Source organism: Fundulus heteroclitus, chromosome 12 (assembly GCF_011125445.2).
Source record: "Fundulus heteroclitus isolate FHET01 chromosome 12, MU-UCD_Fhet_4.1, whole genome shotgun sequence".
Taxonomy (NCBI): Eukaryota; Metazoa; Chordata; class Actinopteri; order Cyprinodontiformes; family Fundulidae; genus Fundulus; species Fundulus heteroclitus.
Window position 1 is genome coordinate 31,037,665 of NC_046372.1, and position 21,239 is coordinate 31,058,903.

The 21,239-nt window shown below is 41.4% G+C and overlaps 1 protein-coding gene across 1 annotated transcript in view; it reads right to left on the bottom strand.

The window, feature by feature from the left end:
• The window catches only part of adgrv1 (adhesion G protein-coupled receptor V1), a 153,952-nt gene that overhangs the window by 40,168 nt on the left and 92,545 nt on the right, over nt 1-21,239 (bottom strand). The window contains 2 exon segments of the mRNA XM_036144433.1: nt 19,621-19,721; nt 20,055-20,215. Coding sequence (XP_036000326.1) covers nt 19,621-19,721; nt 20,055-20,215 — 262 coding nt within the window.

The following is a 21,239-nucleotide window of genomic DNA, read 5'->3' on the forward strand; positions in this document are numbered from 1 at the left end:
TTCAGCTCGGACTACAAAATCACTCTGAGAAATATAGTTGGCAGATTTACGAGAGTGGTATGCTGGAATCTATGCCTGTTTAGCAGCTCTGCAGCTAACACTCTGACATGATTGTTCAACACACATAATAGAAAACAGAAAAAAAACGAACGGCTTAAAAAATATGACCCAAAAAGAATATAACGATGTCTACGCAGCTCCAGGACAGAATAAATCAAAATGTTCTGCACTCCTAGCGACTCCGAAGTACACAACAAAATGTATTTAAGGGATAGAAAAATAGATTTTAAATGACATTGAGACTAAAATTGATGAGCAAAAACCAACAAACTAACAACTTTTTGCTATATTTTAGGCTTTAGTATGTGACTTCTCTCATTACATGCATATGACGATGTGTTTGGTCCCTTCAACATACTTTAAAGAAGGTAAACAGCAGAGCACTCTCTGACTCATCTACTTGGACTTTGCTAACGCATCAACAGCTAATATACACGTAGCTTAAACATTGTCTATGTTCTCCATAAGATACTTTCTAACTAATAGGGTGTTTTCAGCTGACGTCACGCTCACGTGACTACTCAGCGCGTCCGCCATATTGGGTGGCAGTCGTTTCGCACCGTTGACCTGCATTGTATGACGCCTTAGGCAGTATTGGAAGTGAACAATGGGGCAAACGTGTTTAATGGTTGGTTGCACGGCCCGTGGAGGTGGAGATCAACGCTTTCTATCGCCTACCAGCCGTAATAGTGAATCAGTGTGAAAAAAAAAAAAAAACAGCTGTCTGAACAACGCCGTCACCTATGGCTGACACGGATATCCAGGTCCGATTTGGACGGTGTTAAGCTGGAATACGCCAGAGTCTGCGGTGCTCACTTTGTCACAGGTAATTAACTGTTAAGTATTTAAAACATATAAGAAGAATATATTAATAATAGGGCTTGGGCGTTATGACTTATTACTTTCCACGGCTGTCGTGTTGACTGCCTCCGCCGCCTCTACTGCCTATTACTACCGCATACTGTACTCCCTCTCTCAGCCGTGTTTTAATTTGATTAATTTCACCTTAACTTGATTTCAACCATGGTAAACCGTTGCTGTATTGTGGGCTGTAACAGCGCAACACATGATCGCCATGGGAAAAACATAGAAACAGATTAATTTTCCACCGCTTTCCTGCCTGGAGGCGCAACCACGGAGAACTGTTAGCGATAACAAAGAGTCGTCGGCTCGCTTGGATCGCGGCTGTAAGTCGACCGATCATAACTTTCCACAGTATCCCGATGTCAATGAGAGTGTGTTCTAAACGTTTGAAACACATAGCAGCAAGTTAAAAGTACATTACATGCGCGAGTTGTTGTTAGCGCTAACGGTTAGCATGTGCTAACCCGGCTGAGCGCAGCTTACCTTTGAACGAGTTACAGAGATAAAGAGATCGTCGGCTCGCTTGGATCGCGGCTGTAAGACCGATCATAACTTTCCACAGTATCCCGATGTCAATGAGAGTGTGTTCTAAACGTTTGAAACACATAGCAGCAAGTTAAAAGTACATTACATGCGCGAGTGGTTGTTAGCGCTAACGGTTAGCATGAGCCAGAGCCCGGCTGAGCGCAGCTTACCTTTGAACGAGTTACAGAGATAAAGAGATCGTCGGCTCGCTTGGATCGCGGCTGTAAGACCGAACATAACTTTCCACAGTATCCCGATGTCAATGAGAGTGTGTTCTAAACGTTTGAAACACATAGCAGCAAGTTAAAAGTACATTACATGCGCGAGTGGTTGTTAGCGCTAACGGTTAGCATGTGCTAACCCGTCTGTACGCAGCTTACCTTTGAACGAGTTGCTGTGTTCCCACTGTTTGCTGGCTTTATGATCTGCAGCTCCTACCGGCGCCAATACGGTAAATACAACTTAATTTTGCACTGGTCATTGTTCTGCTTAAATAATTAAAGCCGCGAGCGGCGTCGATCGGCCTTGCAGCCAAGCGCCTTCGCGCACCGCCCGCCGCCGGCGGGCGGTGCAACACATTTGCGTCGGATTGTTTACATTTTTACCATCTTATTAAAACTCACCCGTCCACGTATGATGGCGATTTCCTTGATGTACATAACCAGATGTGAACTGGTTGTGAGCCTCTAGATCCTTGTAAGCTCTCATTTCCTCAAGAGTGTGCAGAGGGTTTTCACTGAACACCAGGTAATGCACTATGTCGCCGTGCTCTACATTTGGCCAATCATCTGGATTACGGCTAAACAAGGCACCGTGGAGGGCATACGGGTCCATATGGTCGATCACGGAACATTTCCTCAGATATACGTCCTTATCTGGTCGCTCTAGCGTGCTGGCGTACTTATCCATTCGCGATACGATAATATGTGTAAGACAACTAGAGATAAGGAAGTGTGCCACCCAATATGGCGGACCGGAAGTTGGCCAGTGACGTCAGTGAAAACACCCTATTAGAACGCTTTGGGTCATTGTTCATCTAGAAGACCCATGTTTTCCCGAGATTTGACTTCATGGCTGATGTGAGATGTCGCTTCACTAATTCTGTGTTGAAGCAACATCTATACAAGTTTCTTTCCTCACGATGCAAGATTTGTCAGTTTGTCTCTTGTGGAAAAACCATCTTCACAACAAGATGCATCCAGCCCCTTGCTCAACAGCTGGAATGGTGTTTTCAAAGCTCCCACTTTTACATTATGGCCAAACAGCTCAATGTTAATTTCATCACACCCCAAGACATCCAACGTCTTCGTCCCTTAGGGCATTTACAAATTATTCTTTGGCTGTTTGCGTTGTCTCTTCCTCGATGATTGTCCTTTCTCCCAATGTCAGTAAAAGACTTGTTTCACTGTGGATAAATGATACTCCCACTCCGGATGTAAAACTAAAGGATGACCACTTCTAGGTGATGCTGTTTTAGGACAACAGCTAGCAAGCTAAGAGCAGTCTGTTAAACAGGATGGCTACAGGAGCAGATAGCACCCCTAACTAGTCAGGGTGTTATTTTCCCAATGTTACCCTATGGGGAGCGAAATGAGGAACATTTTCTGCACAATATACATCTGAAAACTACTTATTTATCAGGTGTTAATTTTGTTTAAGACAATTTATCAAAAGTAATTTATGAATATGATCAAATGGAAACAACAATACGTTAAGGTATATATTATTATTATTATAACTATGTAAATGTTATATCATTTTATCAGCAGTGGGATTTTTTACATGTTACGTTTCTGTTTCGGTGAGGTTGATAACGTTAACGAGAAACCGTTTTGCTTTTTTCTGAGAACAAACTTCATCGCATCACATCCACGCAACATAAGAGTGTTTTTAAACCTGTATGAACCTGATTGTTTGAGCACGTTAAGGTTGTTGTTGGATTATTAATTCTTTAAAAGCAAACATCGCAGCACGTCTTTGTAGAAAGTAAACTACTCTTACTTGTTCTTTTGTGCTGCAGCTCGTACACCTGTTGCGTGATTTTCAGTTTGGAGAGGAACGAGGTTCAAAGCATTTTCACAAAGCTCTTTAATGTCACAGAGCTGGGATAGACATGGATATGTCCTTTGTTTGGGTGTATTAGCTGCAGTTGCTCAGTAGATACGAGGCTCCTGGAAGGCATTGTTTGGTCCATTGTGAAAAGAAAAAAAAAGGCATGTGCGTGCTCGCTGTATAACAATAGCGACCTGCTACAGATCTGAGGCGGCGAGGTTGAGAGGTCACAGGTGCAGATGTAGAGCTCATCATATGCATGTCTGCTGGCCTGTTTTGGATTTCTTTTCTTTTGTTTAGAGCGACAGGAGTCAGCCTGTCTAGACCCTCGCAGGCAGCGACTGGAAAGTGGCACAGGAACTGAATACAAGTCACTGAAGGTGTGCTGCGAGTTTGCTGACACGCTCTCTGGGAAAACAAGAAATGCTAAATATGGGTAGCATCTCAATGGCTGCTAATGTATGACTGAAAGGAAAGCGACACATGGTTTTAAATAATAAAATCAGAAAATGTGCCAAGCCAGTATATCTCTACATATATATATATATATATATATATATATATATATATATATATATATATATATATATATATATATATATATATATATGTATGTATATATATCTATGTATATATATGTATATATATATATATATATATATATATATATATATATATATATATATAATATATATACATAGATATATATACATACATATATATATATATATATATATATATATATATATATATATACACACACACACACACACTGATGTAAAGCAAACAAAGGAGTGATAACGTTTAAAATGTGTACAGAATGATTACTAGATAAGAACAAAGCATTGAGTCTTCAGAATTTGTGTAAAAGGTTGTTTTTTTTGTTTGTTTTGGACATTATCGTCATGCCTTACATCTAGCTTTGCTTCAATACTTTGGCAACATCTCAAATCGGAGAATGACGTTTTGACTCAAACACACCCCATAGGCAGTCTGTTTACTGTAGTCGGGCCATTTGTCGTAGATATATTGTTGCCTTCCAAATGATTTAGCCTCACTTTATACAAAATGTATTCTGATTTTCATTTCACAATTGAATCTGGGAGAAAATAAATACTTTCTTTCCCCCCCCAACCAGATATGTAGAGCCTTAATTGATGCAGAGGATTGCAGCAAATAACCTCACTGAAATGAAAAGGCAAACTGAGGCTCTGTGCTCAACAGAGTGCTGCTAACTTCGATTGCGGGCTAATAAATGAGAGAAACCCTATCGCCAAACCTTGCAAAGAAAAAAACAAAAAAGATGATTAGTGGAGCTATTTTCTGCTGCTGTTGCAGCTCTTCACCTCTTGTTGCTAGTTGCAGCTCTTCCCCCTCCTGGTGAGTTGTGGGGCTGATTGATAGGCCTATGCTCGTGCAAAGTTTACTAGTGCAGCTAAAAATAGCATATACCCGATGCAGCACATCACTAAGGCAGTGGGATTTGAACCCTTTGCCTGCATGTCCATCCAAGCCTTTGCAAAAGACTTCCTCCTTCCTCTGCATCCTCATCCCCCTCGCCCCCTTTATCCTAGATATTATCTTTTATCGCATCTACTCCTTCTTTACATTCCATCTCCCCTCCTCCTCCTCTTTCCCCCTTGCCTCTCCTTCACCTCCCCCCTTCTTCCTAACAGCTACCGGTTTGATCTAGCTGGCTCCAGCATCAGCCTGCACCCAGCATGTTTTCTTCTATGCCTTTGTTAAGATTTAGAAAAGCAAGGTAAATGTATGCTTTCCTTATTGTAATCAGTTAGTTTTTTTCCCCCCCGTACCACTGGACATCAGGGCACTACAACGTCTTCGCTAAAAGTCAGAATTTGTGACAGTCCGTTACGTACAGAGCTTTGCATAGGATTCTCAAAACGTTCCACATTTGTTCACATTACACCCCTAGCAGTTACAGCTGCAGGTCTTGGGGAGTATGTCCAGACATGATGTGCATTATCTACAGCCGGATGTCTTTTTTTTTTTTTTTTTAAACATTCCTCTTTGCAAAAATCTGTCAGATTCAATAGAGAACACCAATTTGTCTTGCCACAGATTTCAGTTTAAACTTTGACTGGGCCATTTTAACATCTGAATATGCTTTGCTTTAAACTGTTCAATGGTAGCCCTGGCTGAATGTTAAGGTTTTCTTCTAGGTTTGCCCTGTATTAAGCTCCAGCCATCTTCCCATTAGCTCTGATGGGCTTCTCCGTCCACCATGTTTCACCATGGAGGTGGTGAGCTTAGGGTGATGTGCGCCGTGAGTTTTCTGCCATAAATAGAGCAAATGTTGGCCAAAAAAAGTTCAATTGTGGTCCAGTCAGACATGAGCAACTTCTTCCATACGTTCGCCACGTTCCTTTAATTGCTAGGTGACTTCAAAAGGCAAAAGCTTTTGCTTTTGTTTGGAATAATGTACTGAGATTTCATTTAGGTGTGTTGGAGAAAAAGGCGACGCGGCACATTTTTCAGATGTTTGTTTTAATGTGTTTTCAGGGTGATGTATTTAGCATGTGCATGCTACATCGGCCTCTGTTTCTCGTGCATTTTTGCAGTAACGGTTGTGCACCTGCAGGAACCGTTTAAAACCTGTATCTGTGCATATGGGCATTGATTGGCAAGTGTTCTGCGGTAGTTATGTAAGGTCATACAGCAGCAAGAAAGTTCACAGTTGTTTTGGGTTGAATCTCGCATTGAGCCACAGATGCTGAACAAGCTGTTGGCAAATAAATAGCCACCCCCCTGTGGTCTGTTTTACCTCCAAACAAGCACACTGCTGCACCTCCGCTTGCTTACGTGAGTACATACACAGCAGAAGCAGAACGGTGTTCCTGCATGAAATTCTGTGGGACGCCATCTAGAACTTTCACCTCGCACCTCGGTTCTGTGAAGAACTGATGCGTCCCTTGAAGAAATTACGGGCCATGAGACGGACGGTTTCTCTGTGACAACGAAACAATGGACTGCCAGAGCTTTGAAGGACAAGAAATACTGTCAGCAAGTTCGCTTTGGGTATAACATTTCCATTCTAGGAAATTCGCATATCTTGAAGCCTCACCACTTTTGTTTATGTCTGTGTGAAGGGTTCTTTTACAGCTTGTGTATTTCAGAGAGGACATACACACGCAGACATTGCTCACAATGCTATTTCTGCTGTGACCCAACCATTTGTTGTAACGCACGCTTCTAGATGCCAGTGGCAACACTCCCTCCTCCATATGCACACTCTCAGCTGCACCACCCACATAAATCGCATTTAGCTGCATTCCAGTAGGCCTCCTCTTCCTCCCAGTCCAGCATTTAAAGTGCAACTTGCTTGCTTTTTCATCACACCAGGACCACTTTTGAGAAGCCTCTAGAATTTCCTTCCTCAACATCTGGAGGGACGCAGCCGGAGGTCTCTTTGCAACACAAACGGGTGCTGTAAAAACACGGCGAGCAGCTGTCCAAGGTCGGCTCGTTGAACAAACACACTCAGTGGGTCTGCTTCGGCCTGCACCTCAGCTGGGGCTGTAGCACTAAGCACGGCTGCTTTATAAAGCTAAGGGTGATGGCGAGTAGACCTTTCTCCACTAATTCCCAGTCAGGAGCCTAACTCTAACTCTCTTGAACCTTTTTTACATTTTGTCAGATTAAAAAACACCATATCTGTTCCTTCATGCCATTCCATTGGAGTTGTCTACAGCTATTGTACTGCTGGAAGGTAAACCTACACCCCGATATCAATCTAGAGGTTCCAGATTGCCCTGTATCTGGTTCCATCCATCTTTCCATCAGCTTTGCACCGGTTCCATGTCCCCGCTGAAGTAAAGCATTGCCACAGCATCATGCTGCCACCCTTGTGGAAAGCATTTTTCATGCGGGCATGTCCGCTTCTCTGATCAATGCTTCCTTATCCTGTTCTGTACTCATTCCATATGGGATCATGAACTTGAACAGGGCTCCTTGAGATCTTAAAAGCTTGGGATATTGTGTCATAACTTAAATTTACTAATCAGCTGACCACTAAAGGCAAGCTGCACAGCACTGATTCAGGGGCATCAGAGAAAATGGGGGTTTGCCCGGCACACTTTTGAGAATTTTATATGATGAAAAACTAAAAATCGTATGCTATTTTCATTTTATTTCACAATTATGCTCAACATTGCGTTGGACTGTGACATAAAATACAAAAAGAGAAAAAAAAACAGTGAAGTTTATGGACGTGACAAACAGCAAGGAGCTTGAGTACTTTTACAAGGTGCTGACTGTGGTAGTGATATGCGACTGAGATCAGAAGTCAGACATTTTAGAGGGGCCTGATCGTGGTCACATTGAGACAATCAGCGCACGTCTTATCACGGAGTCTGCTATAGAAGCAACAACGTTCAACAGGCCATCTAAACGGGACATATCTATCATCTGTCAATGGGAGGCTTTGAAGCCAATCAGTTACTGAGCCGTGGGATTTAGATTTAATTAGTGCTGGAGCTGAGCAAAAATGTCATGAGGACCATAAACAGCCGCCTCTTTCTTTTCCTGAGCAAGCTTAGACTAAAGGAGCCAGTTGATTGAAAGACTTGGCCTAGATTCACTGTAAACGGTTTGGCACTCTTGCTTTAATCCACCTAAATTTATCTATCACAGATTTTGATTTATCAGGGAGATTTCTGCATGCTAATGATGTCGGTTCATCCCAGGTTTACTCTCCACAGGTGCGTTTTTTTTTTCCTCCTCACAACAAAAGCTGCAGCCGGTCGACTCGTGCCGTTTCCATCCGTGCAGTCATTTCTTCGTCTGTGCCAAAAAGGGTTTAGTCATAAAACCGAGCAGCTCTTCGGGGTAATCATTGATCAGGCCCTTCATCCACAGCTGCTCTCGTTGGGCTCTAGCCATAGAGATATAGTGACACCTACAGGCTATTTTTTTTTTCCTGATAGCGCTTGCAGCTAAGATTGAAATACAGTATGTGAGTAAAAGTTGCAAAGGCTGATTTAAAATGGGTGGACATGAATCTGCAAATGCCTTTCGCCCGGTTATTAAATTGGGTTGGCACTTCTTTTTGATAACCTTGCAAACGGCAGTGTTTGAATCCACTGACCTGATTGTGCTGGGGTGTATGATGTGTCCACGTGTGTTATGAGTGGCCTGAAATACAAGTTTTCCAAGTTAAATAATGCCCAGAGAACGTGACTCAACAAACTCTACTCAAGAACTGAGTGAGAGGCCAGTCTAAACACAGTGAATCATTACAGATAGCGTTATCTGAGCTTACACTGAAGGATGCTTCCTTCCTGTATTTAAGGAGGAAGTTGAGCGGCTCTCGGTTTTCTATTTTAGGCCATGCACACAGCCCTCCTAAATCCATACGCACGATGTCACTTCAACTGTTTTTAAAATGCTACAGACTCTCAAGGTTTGAGCTCTCTAACGTTATGACTGAAGGTGCTGTCAATTTTAACAAAGAAACAGCAAAACAACAAGAAAGATACGGCATTAATGCGAAGGACACGAAAACGGTGAAACATCCTGTTTGGCCTAATTTGTCAAACCGCTGCAAAACATCACGTCCAAGTGGCAACGCCGGTGACCTCAACAGGTTCCTGGTAAACATTTGTGTAAACCTCCAAAGTTCAGCCAACTAGGCACATGAAGCTCTGCCAAGACAAACTGCGAAACACCAAAAATAGAGCAGGACACGGAGGACTTTGAGACTCTCCCACATTCGCTGACGGAGTCTCAGCAGCCCTGGTTCATCAGGCATCAACAATCTATATGGCTCCACAGTCAGAGGAAAGTGGACGTTGGAGCGTTGTGGACCTTTTGTCACAACAGGTTAAACATATTGCAGATTATCCACTGCTATTTTTAAATATTCTCTGTGTATAGTGGACAGGAAAACAGAAATGATAGGAAGACTTTGATGAAATGGGCCCGTGATTGAATTACCGATATTATGTTTAAAATTTTTTATTTTTTAATAATAAAAATAATTATCTTTAACTGCATGACAGGTTACGGTGCAAAAGTACTCCTCCTCTTTAAACGTGTCACATTTTATAGGGATTTTATAGGGATTTCTTTACATTTAACTTATTTCTTTTTATGTTTCTTTAAACGTTTCTGTCTTTTAGCACCACTTTGGTCGACATGAGACCTTTTTGTTGGGCTTTAAAAATACGTTTGAGTTGAGTTGAGAGAAGGATGGTTTTCAGCCCCGCAGCATGATGCTGCCGGCACCATATTTCACGGTGGGGATAGCGTGATCGCAGTGATGAGCGGTGTTAGGTCCCTTTGCCTTTAGCCTTTAAGCAAGAGAGCTCCATGTTGGTCTTTGGTCAGAGCATCAATTTCCACATGTGTGCTGTGTTCCCTACATCAGAGGTTCCCAAACTTATCAGCTACTGACCCAGAAATTAGTACCAGAATGGACTTATGAGCCAAACCACTGCTTGACTATAGAAACTTTTCTACAAAATCAACTAACCTTATGTAAGATAATAATGCAAACAGCCTCAACAACCAGTGTTTTTTTATTTTATTTCTAAGACTTGTTTTTAAACAATAACATAAATATGCTTCACCTTTATCATTTTTAGTGTTCAGTTTAATTTCTTTAAACAATCTCAAGATCAACCATACTTGTTGATCCCAGGTGTGGGCGCCACTCCAGCTGTGGGAGTCAATCCCCTACATGACTTGTAGCAAACAACGGTTCTTAAGGCTTTCCTTCAACAATGGCTTTCAGTTTGCTTCTTCCCGTGGATATCAGATTTGTGGCACATAGGACTAATCTCTGTTCTGTTAGCAGATCCTCCCACCTGAGCGGTAAATCTCTACAGCTTCTCCAGAGTTACCATGGGCCTCCTGGCTACTTCACTGAAGAATTGTCTCCCTACAGGTGAACTGGACAGCCACCATATTATTTTCATTTCTGAAGAGATCTGTGAGATGCTCGAAGCTTAGGGGTATTGTTTGATAACCCCATCGCTGCTTTAATCGTCCCCACAAACTTATCACTGACCTGTCAGGTGTCTTCCTTGGTCCTCAGATATTTTCAGATTTCTTATTTGTAAATGTGGTCCTGATGTGAAATATTGTGAAAATGTTAATGAACACTCTTTTGAAATGCTGTAGATTATGAATAAAAAGCCGCCTGAATAACAGACGACTCTTCTCCTGCAAAGTGTCTTAAATCTGGGACTTTAAATCATAACTTTACGTGAGGTGAACTTTCTCTATTAACACTATTGATATCATATATATCATGTAAGAGTTCATACGGTTTAGCTTAATATTTTAACAGCAGAAGGATAACAGCTGCTGCGGTCCCCCCCGCTTTATGTGGAATTAGAGGAAAGTGTATTTATTTTAAGGGTCACCAGCTGTTAGGACAACACAGATTTGGAAACCTAAATGTGTAACTTCCAGAGTCCAGAGGGGTCAGTGTGTGTGTCAGCCCTGCCGATGGTTTAAAGACCAATAACACAACCTGTTTACCCCAGCGTTGATGGCCCGCATGCAGCTGATGGAAAACTTATATTCTTAGTGGTCAAAAAATAAATCACATAGATTACACACAGAGAATTTAAATATTATTTTGCACTTAACCCTAGTTCAGACCAGCAGCAAATTGAGACACGAAGGAGATGGGCAACATAGAGAACAGGACTTATACATCATAAAGGGACAGGGAAAAATCAAAGAGCAAAAACGATTCAATAGATTTATTTGTTTTTGATCATAAGTCACTACTTTGTGGAAATGCATTTTCTTACATTTACATCTGCAGTTTGGGGGTCTGTCCCTATCAGATTGAAAAATCTAAGCACTGCAAGTTTTGACCAGTCCTCTCTGTAAAACTGCTCAGGCTCAGTGAGACTGGGTGTAGATTTTCTGCCAGCAGCAATATTCACGTCTCAAGATGTCCAGCTGGTTTTGAGTCAGAACTTGGGCCGGGCCATTCTAACACATGGGTATGCTCTGATCCAGACCGATCCACTGTAGCTTGGGTTGCATGTTTAGGGTCGACCTGTTGGACATTAAACCTCTGCCTAACTTTCAAGTCTCTATAGGCAGCGTCTAACAGGTTTTCCTCCCTGATTGCTCTGCATTTTATCAAGCCCAACAACCCTTTAGGGTAGCGCTTTACACTACAGTCATTCACACATTCACACCCTGACGGTGGTGAGCTATGTCAGTAGCCACAGCTGCCCTGGGGCAGACTGACAGAGGCCAGGCACCGCCAGACCCTCTGACCACTGAGCAGGCGAAGTGTCTCGCCCAAAGACGCAACAACTGAGACGGTCGGAGTGGGGGATCAAAGCGGCCTCCAGGCTGATTCTCTCGTTCCTGCTCTCCACATACAATCATAACAAAGTAGAATACAGTTTTGTGGTTGCAATGAGAAAAAGTCGATCAGGTATAACTTTTTTTTCCTTGAGGCTCCCATTTCCACAGCAGGTAGAACAGACAAGGTCAGCAACAAGGAGCGAGTTGGAAGGAGGATGGTGCTGCTGCTTTTCACAGGCCTGGATCAGACTGAGAGCAGATCAAGTCAGGGCAACACTTGGCATGTGGCGTGGGGCTAGCTAGTGAGCGCGTAATGTGAGACTCCCAGGAGGCTTTCTTCACCTCTCCACTGTCTTGTCTGCACACACACGAAGTAATAAAGGGTCTGGACAGCTGATACTTTATACTCTTCCATCATCTACCAGCCAATAGGTCTGGCTGATAATAAGACCTTAGTGATGCATTAAAATCCTATCAAGGACATTTTGTTTTCTTTGTCAGGGTGTGTAGCAGGGGCCCATTACTAAATATCATTGTGTAGCACAGCGTTTTTAGGGGAAGGCACACAAAACTGTTTTTGTCTTTTCACAATTCTTTATATTTTATTTTGGTACAGGCATAGATTTGATGAAATAATGGTATCCACTGATGCTAGCTGGAGATCTGCTAAACCCCAGAAACTCCCTCTGTTTATTGCTTTAAGTTGGATGGGTCATGACAGGAACATATAAACATCCCTGGGGAACACGCTCGATAGCCACACCAGTGTTTATCTCATTTTCTGAACAAAAATGGTAAAGTCTTGGGCGGCTCGGTCAAATTAATCTCCCTTGGTGAAGAGCTGAGCACATTTCCCTAGATTAAACAGGAACATTTAGCAATCTTAGAGCTTGTATATTTTGCCCAGAAAGGGATGGTGACAACCGCCTGGTGTTGCATAAGAGGGAAAAGGACTCAGTGTCGTGTTTGGCCGTGCTTGCAGCGTAAAGAGAAGACATCTTAACGCAGGATTCAGTTCAAAAACTAACAGGAAATCTTTTATAACTGAAACTAGGACTCACCTAAACACCTCCCTGAAACTGGGAGTTAACTAATCACAATGGACAGATAGTTCACATTTTGTTTTGTTTGTAAGACAGAGGGAGAACCGCCTTTCCTTCTCCACAATAGCATTTCACGGCTGTACACACACATTTCCATCCAATGTTTCATAGCCAACTACAGACGCTAGAGTAAAGTGAGGTGCTGGAGACGCATACTGCGCAATATTTTCTTTTGTGAGCTCTAAAGTCTGCAAACCTGTCCTGCTGTATCAGTAACCCAAATCAAAAGAACAGATATGGACTAATCATTTATCGTCATTCCTGGTAAATATGTAAAACGCACTTAAATAATTTCATCCTTTATTCGGCGTGACCATGATCTCACATTCAATGTTTAATTTATGCCCATTTATTCGGTCGGGAAAATATTCAATGTTAAGTGTCCATCAGCATATTAGAACATGCATTTCTTTTAGGCTTGTTTGTCAGATTAAAAGTACCTTCAGCAAATACCCACCTTTAAGCAGGTATTAAACACTTTTTATATTAAGCTCACATTACTATATTTAAAATTATGAAAAATTATATAACAAGTCCTTTTAATTTCTGTAAGAGGAAAATCATCATAACAAACGAAAAGGCTTAAAAACATTAATCTCTATAATGTGTTTCTTTTAGTAATTTTAGTTACTAAAATAATAAACTTTTCAACAATATTCTTATTTATTGAGATGCTCTTGTATTTGTTTTTTGTTTGAAAATCCCTTTAAAATTATTTATACTGAGGCCTTTTTCTGGCATTTATGCTTCACTTTATAAGTTAATCAGAGTTTCTGAGAGGTTTTAATTAGTGATCCATGAATTGTTGATTCTGTGGTGTATAAATATGACCTCTAACAGTGACCCATACCTTCCAGCTAGCGGACACAAGGCTGGACAATGTCGCCACCAGGCACAATGAGTAGGATGTGCAGCAAAGAGTGGCATCTTGGGGTCAACCTGTCTCAAAAGCAACAATTAGATGCTATCTACAAGTGGGTCATTGAGAAGTGATGACAGAAAGAAAGTATTTTCTGTCCCACCACCACTAAGGTAAATGTGGAGTTTGCTAAACTCTACTGGGACTTTAGCTGAAACCTTGTGGCATCTGAGGGTGACATTAAATGAGCAATAAGTAAGAAATTTACTGTAAAATCAACCTAAATCATTCTCATTTGTCACTTGGGATGTAAGTATCATTCCCCATAAACAATCGATCCTCTCCATCAACAATAACTTAGTCACGTTTCTCTCCTGTCAGACCTAGAGGTACGGTCCAGAACTACTTCCGTTCAGAGTGTAGCCCGTCTTTACTTCCTGGTTCATGAGCCAATCATGATAGTTCCCAGGGACCCCAAAACAGAGCGCAGCACTTGGTATTTTATTTTGGCAAAAGAGCAGCAGCCTGCTTAAATGGAAGCCAGTAGGAGAAGCAGATCAGATATAGAACAGAATACTGCATCACATACCTATCCTGTGGAAGTGAAAATTCAGTGCAACAACAGACCGCGGAGAAAACGGGGGTACCTGTGAAAGGCAGTGTGTATGTGTTTTTCAGATTTTTACCACTAAGTGTAATTCTTATTAATTGCTCCTTTAAGTGTTCGAGTTTCAGCAGGAAACGCCACACATGAAAGAAGAGTTGAATATGTGGAAAGAGTGGATAAGTATTCCCACCCTTGTTTTGGTGTGAGCTATAGAGACATCTTAAATTGGATTACTGAGATGACTATTTACTGTGTGCTGCCAGTAAATGCTGCTGGTGATTATCGTTCTTTGGTGCGAATTGCCAATTGTTTTAATCAGTTCTAATCTTTCTACGTTGTCTGTTTTATCTTGCTGTGTTAGATTTGTCTAACTGGTCTACTGCTGTATTGGCTGATGCCCTCTGGTAGAGAGATTTTGAACGTTCATGATAGTGTCCTGGGTTGGATAAAAGGTAAATAAAATAAAATAAAATAAACACCTCATGCCCACTGCTGAGTATGTTGGAGGATCTGTGATGCTGTGGGCCTGTTTCTAATTCATAGGGCCTATGTACTTTGTTAATGTACTTTGTTAAAGGCCATGGTATCATTGAACTCTTTGAAATTCCAGGACATTTTTTTGGACTTAACCAGCAAACTAAAAATTGGTACTCTTTGGGTTTTTCAACTAGGTGATCAAAAATATAAAAGCAATAAAGAGTCTTAACATTTTATCTAAAGCATAATTTTAACAGAAGCTTGTTGATATGGCAGGAAATACATAATCTAGTTTTTCTTATTATTTATTATATTTCCTAAAAATTGTGATACAAGCAAAAGTTTAGATCTTTCTCCCAGCTCCCTGATGGTTTGGGTGCTTGATCGTTCCTTTGTAACGTAATATAGTCCTTGATAAAACCCTGATATTTAGAAATTGCTGTTATTGTTGCACCGACCTATTTGATATGTGGGATTAAGGTCATACAGTAGAGCTTGGCAGAAAATTAGACAATTTACACACTAAACACACTTTACTCTGGAATTGATGTACTGATTTATAGATTGGTTTCATATTATTTGGCCTTTGTCTTTATGAGCTTCCTCAACTCCTACTTTTGCTGGTATTCCTGCTTGTTGCCATCGTTTCGTGATAACAAAACATCCTCAGGCTTAATGGCAGAGATTCGTTCTAACTAGACATTAGATAAGGGTGAAAAGGGCAAGCAGGACAAATAGATAACAACATTTAAAAGCTAGTCAAAATAAAACAGAAGTCTCCAAATTCATATTGCCTTTGCAATCTTTAAAATTCTGAAGGGCTCAGCGAAGGGAAGGATATTATGTCTGCTCCTTCTCAGTGGCTGTGGCTGTTGCAGATGGACATTAATCTTAATGGCAGCCTTAATTTTTATTTTCCACACAGAGGACAGGGTCAGTGACTAATTCCAGCCACCATATATGGAAATTCCTCTTTGTCACCGGCAGGGCTGGAACAGAAGCTGACAGTTCAAACCAGGGATGAAGCATTAACAAAACCGAAGACCAGGGGACTGCACTGTCATAGCCTGATTCTCTGCTTTTTAAATGCAGGGCCATACGGCTTCTTCAGGTTGTCACTGGCAAATGAAGCCACAGTTCATAAACTACAGCTACAAAAAACCAGACCACGATGTGGCAAAGGCAAGTTATTTAGACTGGTGGTGGAGTGAGAAGGAGTACAAACACTGTTTCCAGTTGGCCTTCAAAACATCCCTGTTTTGGCTTTGTTAAAAGACAGAATGAACCAACTGCAGAAAAAAAAAACGGTTTGTGGATGTTTCCACCAATTTAGGCAAGCACACAGACCTTTCTAGATATTTCAAGAGACGAAAAGCTAAACACCATTAAAAGACTTATCTAACGCAACAGTTATAGTGATAACTTTGTCTGAACGGCTTTAGAAGAAAACATGTAGGCTCAAATAAATATAATACAACCCTAGTAATAGTTGGATAAATAACCATTAGTAAGCACACCTCGATCACATATTTTGGTAACCATCAGCAATTATCTGTAATTACTGCAAGTAAGACAGAAGCTTGTAGATGGCAACAAAAAAGCTTATGGAAGAGGTACCACCGGCATGTATGTATATATTTGAGCCAAATATGATTTAAATATGTGTAAATTTAAGAAATCTAAAAATAAATCAAAACCTCTGACAACCCTTTATTAAACTGCAACTCCCCCTGACGAATTTTGAAAAACGCCAACAAAAAAAAAAAAACAGCAACTAAGTGGGTAGTGCCAAGAGACCGTGAGTGGCAGGGCTTGGTGTAGGGCTGAGAGATGGGGCCTAAGCGGGGCTGCGGTCAGGATGAGGGAAAGTGATATATTGAAAACATGGAGTGACCAGGGCGACACTGACGGTTTCAACATGATTGGTCGATTGAGGTGGAGGATTTTTCATATCCTCGTCACCAGAGCTTGATGGAGGCTTCGTGGAGCCCAGCGTGCCTGAGCCTCATCAGTTCGAGCCGCTGGCTCAAAGCGCCGACTCAGCAATGCCCGAAGCCGGCGCTGCCAAGGCAGTGGAGGACAGGATGGATCCAGTTACTGATTGGTAAAGGGATGTAAGCAGCATCATTGCTGACATGGGCTAACGTTCAACGCAGTAACAAACGGTAAACACAAGCGATGCTCCCAATGTGAATCTGAATTTTACTCGCCACAAGGGCGACTGTGTCTGACTGAGATGCTTTTATACATGAACGGGACTACGGTGAGTTCACTCAACATTTTCATAAATGAGAAATCACCTAGTCCAAAACTCTAAAACAAAAAGACAAAACGAAAAAACCCTTTGATCTGAGAGTGCAGAATAAACAGGAGGTCTAGAAGGAAGAAAAATAACCTGACACCAGTGACAGCTGCTTGGCTAGGCCTGAGCGGAGACCAGGGAACAGTGGAAACAAGAATGCATATACAAAAAAAGCTGCTGGGGGTTTGTTTAAAACATGAACAAAAAAAATCTTTTTGTGCCAACTATTCCAGTTACGAGATAAAGTGCAGCGTTACTGTGAGGAAAGATATCAACTGATCTATTATTCAGTATATCCTGCAGCCATGGTGGCTTCAAAATGATTCCTAGCACAACTAGACGACTGCTTTAGGGGTACACCTCATTAAGTGAACACACATTTAGCCAGAGCTTCAGCTTCAAGCCGGAGTCTGCAAATTAAACCTCGCTCTGATTAACAGATCTTGACAAAAAAGGCAGCGGAAATGCATTGAGATTGCTAAAACGTAACATCACCCCACACAAAAGCACAATGGAGGAGAAAGAAAGCCTCAACTACAGAGTCGAGCGTCAGGAAAGCGGAGCGAACGGGGTGGAATTTTCCATCAAAAACCCTTTCAGGTTCAGGGGCTCTGCATGGGCCATAAATTGGTCCAGACTGTGGTGCCTAGCCCCTGAGTTCTACTTCAGAACATGACTGTGTTTGTCAACCAATGAGGAGGGGGGGGATCAGTGGAAAATTACCAGTCCCGCACTCACTCACGCACAGACGCACGCACACACACACACACACACACACACGATCAGAACCACCAGCTGAGGGACTGACCCGTGGCTACATATCTATCTCACTCAATGGTTGCGTTTCTAATGGTCGCAGGTGCGGGATGGGCATGGCTGCGTTGTCAGGACGCAGCAGCCCGCAAACTGTGCAATCGACAGTATGCGATGATGTGTGTATTCACATCCATGCACATTTCCAAGAAAAATACCTGCGAGATCTCTTGCAGACCAAAGAGATGGGTTGGCAGCATGCATGTGTCTCTCTGTGCATGTGTTTGCACTCATCCTCTGTCTGCTGTTGGTTTTAACTTGCGATTTGCAAGAAAATCCGTATATTAATAGCAAATATATCAATGGGAATGTGTTTATAATGCCTTGCAAAAGTATTCATACCCCTGAAATGTTTTAGTTTTTGTCAAGTTACAACCTCAGACTTTAGGTATAAACAGTACTTTTTACATTTTTACAAATAAAATCTGACTTGTGAAGTATGGAATTGGATTCAATCTCAAGAGTCAATACTTGTTGGTCCAGCTTTTGCTGCAAGAACGTCTGCAAGTCATTTGGGCTGTGTCTCAAATAGATTTGCAGATTAGAGAAAACTTTTTATTCCCTCATTTTTATTCTTTTTTGTGTGTGCAAACTATCATAAATTCAGTCAGATTATTTGCAGCTCATTTATGGACATTGATTTTCAAGTCTTGCCACTGATTCTCAACTGGATTTAGGACTTATCGACTCCTTAGTAGTTCTGGCTGCATGTTTACGGCCCTTTCCTTACTTAAAGGTGAACCTCCATCTCACTCCTAAGTCTCTTGCAGCCTCCAACAAGCTTCTTTCTGCCATGTCCCTGCTGAAGAAAAGCACGACACTGACACCAGAGTGGTTCATCATGGGAATGTTATACACAGCTTTAGTTTTCCACTGCACATAACCTTTTACATGATAGGCCAGTTTGAATCTGACAGGAGCACCTTCTACCATTTGCTGTATGCCTGACACAGCTAGTAGTAACGTTTAAATGGGACTCCATGTCTTCCTTTCAGCATTGTCTTTATATACAAATATGTTCCTTAAAAGCCAGATTTATGGAGTATGGCACTAATAGTTGTCCTGTCAGCAGTTTTTCCCACCTGAGCTGTGGTTCTCTGCAGCTCCTCCACATTAATTTAACTGCTCTTCTCTCCTTTTAGGTCGTTTTAGGTGTGTAATTACATTCTTGTGGGTTTGAAGTTGTGTCATAGTCTTTCCATATTCAGATGACGGATTGAACAATGCTATCCTCAAAGTTTGGGGCAGTATTTAAAAAGCTGAGCCGTTTTTTGGACCAGTCCAGATATGTATCCCTCAATCTGTCTGCTATGTTTCTTGTTCTTCATGATGCTTTTTTGTTCACTAATATTCTCTCAGAATTCTCTTGAGTCCTTCACAGGACAATTGCATTTATACCGAGCACACAATTTTATTTAAAGGTGACAAAGTATGAGGCTGAATTCAAATGCACACAACCAGATTCAGAAGAATAAAAATGGAAAACCATGTATCCTTTTCTTTCACTGCTTTGTGGTGGTCTATAGTATAGAATCACAATACATGCATTCAAATTTGTGGTGAAAAGGTTTGCTTTTAGGAACACTTTTTTTCTGGCATTTGAGGATACCATGAAAATCGTGTGAATCCTTGTTGATTTAAAAAAAGGCCAAAAACTTACCTGAGTTCCAAGGCACCCCACAAACATGTGAGTGAGCAGTTTGGCCGCAAACATGGGGGAACGGGAGCACAACACATGGGATATGATGGCCAATGCAAACCCTGAAAATGTACATAATATGGAAAAAACATCGATCATCTATTACAACTTCATTTATATATCCATGGGAACAATAAGAATAAATTTAGTTCATACTGAAAGGTGAATACAAGGAATTGTATACTGATATGTTAACTGAAACAAAAATCTGTATTTTCTCTTCTTTCTTATGCACTTCTTGTTACTGTGCACTATTTTATTTTTATATTTGTATCATGTTCATGTTCGAATAAATAAATTTTGAATAAAATTCACAGGACAAGTAAGAAAACAAATCAGTTATGTAGAGGAGAAAGCAAAAAAAGACAAAAAACGGTATAAAAGTCTTTTTATACCTGAGATACAAATAAATCCTGATGCAAAGAAGGCCTCGTTGTAGGACGCAAGCGCAGCAAACTCTGCATGGACCGCATAGATAGACAAGTGGGAGCATGCACACTCCACATAACTGCCGCTTTCCTTCACAACCCTGCAGTATTGTCCATCAGATGACCAGCTAGGAGAGAGAAAAGAGAAGAGAAGACAAAGCATGCTGAGATTATATATTTTATGACATCCTTTCACTTGTTGTTTAAGGATTATAAGGTTGCATGCATCAAAAATACATTTGAGCTGCAACAGGATATTGAGAGTTCTCAAGTGAAGAAGAAATCTTTGAGAATGAAAAGAGATGTGGGGGTGGGGGTTTAGTGTCCTTCTGGGAAGGCTGCAAGTTCCCCGGTTAGAATCCCACAGGCTGCCTGTCTGGGTCCCTAAGCAAGACCTTCCCAGGGCACCGCAGAGCGGGAGCCCACTGCTCCCTAAAGGATGGGTTAAATGCAGACAACAAATTTCAATGGAAAGTCCAAAGTTGCAATAACAAAGAAAGATGATCGTTTTATTACAATGCTGGAAATCTATAAAAACAGACAATATTTTAACACGTTCTTCTGATTTATGTGGGATTAACTGGAGCGGTTTACTGACTGCAAGTTATTTCCTCTCCACCTTTTGCTCTCTCGGCCTCAAATGTAGATTTCTGTTTTTCCCCCTTCCTTTTTATCATCCAAACAGCTTTGCTGGCCAAACGAAACTTGCCATTTTTTTTTTACTTGTAACAGTGTGTTCCAGCCAAGTGTTCCCATTCAACGCCCTAGAAATGTCCTCCAGAAACTGACTCCAAGAGGGAGCACACAAAGGGCTGCAGCTGGAATGTTTAGATATGAAAAGAAAACGACAGGAAAACAAACACCATGCAGTCGTTAAGAAGCCTTAATGACGGCCTGAACTTGGACTTTTGACCGTTGGCAGCGAAACTGTTCCTTTTTTCACAAGCTCAAGAAAGAAGGGTGAAGATAACAAATAGAAGTAATTAGCTCAGTAATATATGTGGACATAAGGAAATAAAGAGCCAGAGGCAGCAGCATCTACTGTAACTCTAAAGCAATCACGTCATTGTTGCTTATTTAAAGAGAAAATGTCAGAAAGCCTTTCGCTTTTTCCTGTGTTTGAGAACAGTATCAGTCTATCTGTGCGGCTAA